The 6,457-nt window shown below is 37.2% G+C and overlaps 1 protein-coding gene across 1 annotated transcript; it reads left to right on the top strand.

Annotated features, from left to right (window-relative positions):
* Positions 1-1,560: 1,560 nt before the first annotated feature.
* On the top strand, positions 1,561-2,992 carry LOC114740366 (uncharacterized). The gene is made up of 3 exons (XM_028928511.1): positions 1,561-2,199; positions 2,288-2,460; positions 2,563-2,992. Exons 1-3 carry the CDS (start codon positions 1,636-1,638, stop codon positions 2,663-2,665), a joined length of 840 nt encoding a protein of 279 aa, XP_028784344.1. The 5' UTR covers positions 1,561-1,635; the 3' UTR covers positions 2,666-2,992.
* The last annotated feature ends 3,465 nt before the right edge of the window (positions 2,993-6,457 follow it).

Below are 6,457 nucleotides of genomic sequence, written 5' to 3' on the forward strand. Positions count from 1 at the left end.
AAGCTTGTTTTTTCAAGGCCCAAAATGGAAACTGAAACTCAACCAATCAAGATTTGAATTTTTTACTTGAAGTGGTATTTTTAATAGAAGAATATCTGTGCTTAAAAGAAATACTAGTTTCATACAGCTAATATATATATATATATGGGTCTATGTAATTTATGGAAGTTAAAAAAAAAATGTAACATAACAAGAAGGTCCACAATTATTTGTTTGTATCGCGATTTAATCTGGTTACTCCTTTAGCCACTTCTGAAATTTCACTATTTTCGGTTAATCAGAGCAAGAGCAAGTTTTTTGTCGCCTCTTCACTTCGGCTTGATTCCTTACAGGGTTAAATTATAGTTATCTGACCTTTACCAAAACGAAAACTGAAGCTCAGCGAGAAACATTTATTCAAATGTATATTAAGATCTGTATATTAAAAAAAATTGTATATTAAGATGGGCAGTGGAGCAATCAGCTATTGTATTCACCAGCGAGTCAGTGCTGCTGAAATTTGTCGATTTTCTCCAATGCCTGAGATTTATATCTAATATTAGGCACTTTTTACTGAAACTTATTTTTAAACCGTAAATTTATCCTGTTTAAAAATTAAAACAGCCTTCCAGAGAATCTATTTTTAGTGGTCTGGATATGTTGGTTTACTAATGACCTGTTTTCGTCTTATAAAATCCAGCGCCGCCTCAACAATACTACTTCCTTAAACTGCCCGAAGTTTACTTCGATTTCGGCCTGTAATTTCTGATGTATTATGCTATGATTGGCATGGAAAAGCCCACATCACATCTAAGTTTTCTAACTTAAAATGTCAATTAAGATCAAAATGATCTTTGCTCAAGTTTTTAACATAAAAGCTAATTTAACATTTAATTTAATTTTAAATATAAGATATCAAGCCATTTAATCTTTTATATTTATCAAATTTTTTAAGATAATTTTTGTATTAGTTGTACATCTTAAAAATTTTATTAAATAATAGTTTTAGCTATTACAGATCATTATAAAGAGTATTTTAGGAAAGATAACGCCTATTTATTATAAATAACTAATTTAACTAATTTTTTTTAATCTGCTCAAATTAGTTAATTAATTCTTATATTAAAAACCAAAGACAATATTTAACATGATTTTAGAGATAAATAATTTTTTAACCTAAAAAGTCTAAACACAAACCATATCACACTAGTTAATAGTTATTCATTTTTAACTTGATTTTAATTTGTAAAAATTAATTAAAATAAAATTATTTTTATGGAGTACTTGAAATTGACTCCGCCCAATAATTTCAGGAATTTCAGAGTAATAAATGCCCCCACCACACGTGGCGTTGGATGAATGCTCGATCACGTTCTTCTCGCCTGCTGCCTCCCTCCTGGCCTCCTCCCACAGGAAAGCTCCATCTTCTCCGTACTTCCATCTCCCCTCCCCGCCTCACGGCCTCACGTGAACCCCCGCCACGTGTTCTCATCTCCTTCTCTCTCAGGTCAACCTCCTCATCCCATCCAACGACCTATATTCGCCCATGTTTCCATATATAGTCTTCCCTCGCGCTCTGCAAACTCTTGACTAAGCCAGAGCTTCCGGGTCTTCCTTCACCCTCGCTCACCCTCTCTCTTCCCACTCGAGCTTCACATGAAAGCCATGAGTGCTTCTCTCTTCAGAACCGGCTCTGGTCCGGTTCAGAAGCCGGTCTTTTCCGGTTTTTCCTACTCTTCTTTGTCCAGTCATGCTTCGCTCCCCCGCGATCACATTCCCCGTCGTTCTTCCTCGATTTCGCTGAATCTCCACTCCCCTGACCAGAGAGATACTCCTCCGAGGATGATCGACAGAGCGTTATCTGAAAGTGACGCGATTCGATCGGCTACTGAGAGTTTCGGTGTTTCCCGGAAGATGAAGCAATCTGGGTCACGTTCTTTTCCGGCCACTGTGTCGGGCGACGAAGTCCTATACGAAAGCGAATGGTGCGACATCGGAGGTAAGTCGAACTATGCCGGAGTTCGACCTGACATTGGAATCTTGACGGAGGAGTTTGGATTCGGTGGTGGAGTCGGAAGCGGGCGTGACGACGGGATCGCGACAGTCACCGGTGGAAACGATGGTGATAGGGTGAAAATAGGTGCGTACTATAAGGAAGTGCTCAAATCAAACCCAACAGACGCACTTCTGCTAGGGAATTACGGGAAATTTCTTTATGAGGTAACTTCTAGAATCTTCAATTTCCATAAGAATCTTACATGTGGATGATCTCTAAGTGAACCTATAATCATACGATCTACTGGCGCAGGTGGAGAAGGACGCTGTGAGAGCAGAGGAATATTACGGAAGAGCAATCCTTGCGAATCCCGGAGATGGCGAGTTGCTTTCTCTGTACGGGAAGCTCATATGGGAAACACAGAGAGACGAAGGCAGAGCCGAATCTTACTTCAAACACGCCGTTCATGCCTCCCCTAACGACTGGTATCTTACTTCTTCATCTTCTCCTTTAAAATATAAATTGGCTTTACAAATTTTTCTTGAAAACCGAACACGCAATAATAACAGTCACTTTCTTACTTGAAGCTCCATTTTGGGGTCCTATGCGCACTTCCTGTGGGAAGCAGAGGAGGAAGAAGAAGAAGATGGTGCAAACAGAATGGCGACGGAGGGGACAGCTGCTCGTTAATGACATGAATATGAAACAGAAAATTTGAGATGAAGTGAATGGCGGTTTGTGCAATATATGTAAGTGGCATTGAATATGAAAATAACCCAAGAGAAGAATAATTGGCGATGTATGTATCTAACTGGAAGCTCCAAGAACGGATCCAGAGGGTGAGGGAGTGATAATGAAAGTTGAGTGTCGTTTTCTGTTCCTTGTTTCTTTACGGCGGGCACCCTGTAACTCTGTTTGCAGATAAAATGTCGGTTGAACATTATCCCTTAGAGCGGCTTTTGAGGGTATAGAGATGTAAATTTTGTACCTTACAACTAATTTTTGTTGCATGTATAATAAATATAAATAACTAAGGAGTCTTAAGGGGCTTCCCGTTATTACTGATGAAGACGTTTCCATTGTGCCCTCTCAAGTTTTCTACTACTTCCATGATGAGGATTGGAGGTAGTTTCTCATTTTGATGGTCTATGTGGTAGATTTCATTGTCTCGAAGGAAAGTGAATGTTGAGATGCTTATCTATAGTTAAATGAGAGGAATACGCATGCTCCCAACAAAAATTAATAATATCTTCCAAAACAGTGGAACAAATTCAATAATCAAAGATATGATTTGAACTTTACATCCTGTTTGCTCTTATCTGAATTTGAATTTGAGTTACTGATTCGTATGATCTCTTGACCAATAATAAAATGGACTGGAGCGGATGAGATCGGGGAACTGGAAACGTAGGCACACGTAGAAGTCAAGGTCTAATTAATTTACAAAGTTTCCCTGCCAAACAAAATCAGATTAGAATCCGTATATAGTCAACCACAGCTTAATCATTATTCATAAACGCCTCCCTGATTGAAATGAAATAAATGCTTTCTAGCCTATAAAGATGGTTATCTGAATGATTTTGTTTTGCATCCTTACACAATACGTCATGCATATGACATTGAGTTCAATCCAAATGGGGCCATTATATTTTGTTTTAATGAACTGGAAACAGCTAATCAGCACATTATTAAATAAAATACCAAATATTAATCATGGCTAAGCATTTCAGAAGAAAACGACTTTTGTTTGAATTAGTCTATAATTCCAGTAAAAAGGATAATTCTACTACCTCCGTCCTTATTATAAGACTCTGTTTGACTTTTTGTTTGGTCCTAATTATAAGACCCCAATCCATTTTATCTCTCATATTTATGCATTTTTTTTCCAAAATAATCTTTCTAATAATGATAGTTCTAGCCAATATACTTAATTAGCAAGGATATTTAAGGAATGACAACACTTATTTATTACAAATAACTAATTTAACTTACTTCCTTAATCTCCTCAAATAAGTCAACAGGGTCTTATAATTAGGATCGGAGGTAGTATTAATTCCAAACAACAAGATAAAGCCGCGGAGTAGTCAAGTCCTTACGGTTGTTGTCACCCCGCAAAAAAAAAAAAAAAAAATCCCCGTGGTTGTCGTGTATTTTTTTGTTCCATTTCCAAAGTCCCTTCATGAGGGCGGTGTACCAAACGATGACAGTTGCACATGGTGGTTTGTTTCGTTGGCCTTCAATCCTGCACAAAATCAAATATATAAATGGGATGTTTAACATTTGTACAACCATGCATATTTACTTGGGAAAATTGTACCTTGAATTATTCGCAGATAGGGACCCTTGACAACTTTACTTTAGGTTTTGACAAGAATAATATGCCCTGAAGTTGTCAAACCTAAAGTGAAGTTGTCAATGGTCCCTATCTGCGTTTTTGCAATTCCAAGGTCTTTTTTACAATTTTCCCTATTTACTTCTATTTATCTTTTAATACAAACATTATATGATACTACCTCCGGTCCTAATTATAAGACCCAGTTGACTTATTTGAGGAGATTAAGAAAGTAAGTTAAGTTGATTATTTGTAATAAATAAGTGTTGTCATTCCTAAAATATCCTTGCTAATTAAGTATATTGACTAGAACTATCATTATTAGAAGGATTATCTTGGAAAAAAATGTATAAATATAAGAGATAAAATGGATTGGGGTCTTATAATTAGGACCAAATAAAAGTCAAACAGAGTCTTATAATAAGGACCAGAGGTAGTAGTACATTACTTTTTAATGGATAAGTTGAAAGGACGCTACTAACACCTTCCCACTTGTTCAACAGGGGAACAAATAATTGGGATGACATAAAATATCTGTTCTCAATTGTGGCTTCGTTCATTCGTGTTCGGCTATTCGGTCAGCTTTCTCTGTGGCGTGCATTTTCCATCATCCGATTAATCTGACGGATGAACTTGCTTAATTAGCAAAACAACGTCGTTTTGTAACAAAATCCCCAAATTTGAGATGGGTGGGAGTGGGAGACGAGTGAATGACGAGTGTTTAGATTCCTTTCATGATGGGTGGGGTTACTACTTACTAGGAAGTTCCTTGTTGCGTTTTCGAAGCAAAGAATGAGGAATCAGATTTTGATGTTTATGACTTTTGCTGATTTCAGAATGAGCACTATTAGGAGTTCTGGCCCAAGTATGACTTTTTTTTTCCCTTAATAGAATAAAATTTATATGAATTAGATCCGGAAACTCACCAGGATCAAGATATGCTTTCAGATTTAGAGAATACTTTTAAAAATACTTACAAATTGCCTCCTAATAAAGTTATCATATCAGTAGTGAGATTTAAACTCATGACTTTATGAGTTATAAGTCAATTTTTTACTAATTAAACCAATTTTTATCAGTGGTCCAAGTAGGACTTAGGAGTTATATTCCTGGTAAACATATACCCAGACAACCCATTTTTAAAAGATGGCCCAATAACATGTGAAGGTAGGCATAACTTTTTCTTACACCACGTACGCTGCGAAAGGAAGATTAATGTCAGTTAACTACTGCAGGAATTATTTATTTTGCATCTCTTCAATGCAAGTCTTTATGATGGCACTGTGAATTTGAAGTGGATGGCTGGCCATCGCTCAGCAGCTCAACGGTCCATCTCAGCTTCCATGTAAATTTTATTTTCAAATTCTTCCAATTTTTTCCCCAAAATTTAAGCATGATTTAAATATTTGAAAAGTGGGATCGATAATTAGTTTGTGGAATGGGGGGGGGGGATCCTAAAAGCACCACAAGAGTTACTGTTTGTGATGGGTGCTCCTTTAGGACCGTTATGGATATAAAGAGTTACTTTCCACAGGCATCAAGTCTGTGCTAGAGAAGTTACTGATAATCTTTGGATGAAGGAAAATAACAGAAGAATATGGAACCACAAGGCACAAGAAAAGGCTGGCCCCTGCAACTGCAATACTATGACTTGCTCTTGCTCATCAGTGTGGGCACCACTGAAACAATCCCAATAAGAAACAATGTAGCGATTGAGCTGAAATCATACAGATCCCTCAAAGCTTTCAACTCTCCCAGAGCTAACCCAGCCTGCTTCCACGACAATGTGAAACTACATCAATCATATCTCCTGTTGTATAGTTCTGTTATTAAACTTTTCATGACAAATTAGTTGTATGATTTTTGCCCATGAGTAATTTTTAGTTAGATACATGATGTGGGGGAAAAAAAATCAAATGGCTTCGTACCCTAACTGCGACAAAAGCAGCTGGTATGAGTCCCACGAAAGTTCCCAGGAAAAATATATGAAAAGGCACGTCCACCACGGGCGAAGCAACATTTATGAATGTATGAGGCAACGTTGGAGTCAGTCTCAGAAAAAGCATATAGTTCAACAAATTCTCCCTTCTCCTTTGCCACCTACAACTCAAAAGCACAACTTAGTTTCCATGTCTCGATCTCGCTTAGAT

The sequence above is a fragment of the Neltuma alba genome, unplaced genomic scaffold (assembly GCF_004799145.2).
Source record: "Neltuma alba isolate B1F8T4 unplaced genomic scaffold, ASM479914v2 tig00003124_pilon, whole genome shotgun sequence".
NCBI classification, from domain to species: domain Eukaryota; kingdom Viridiplantae; phylum Streptophyta; class Magnoliopsida; order Fabales; family Fabaceae; genus Neltuma; species Neltuma alba.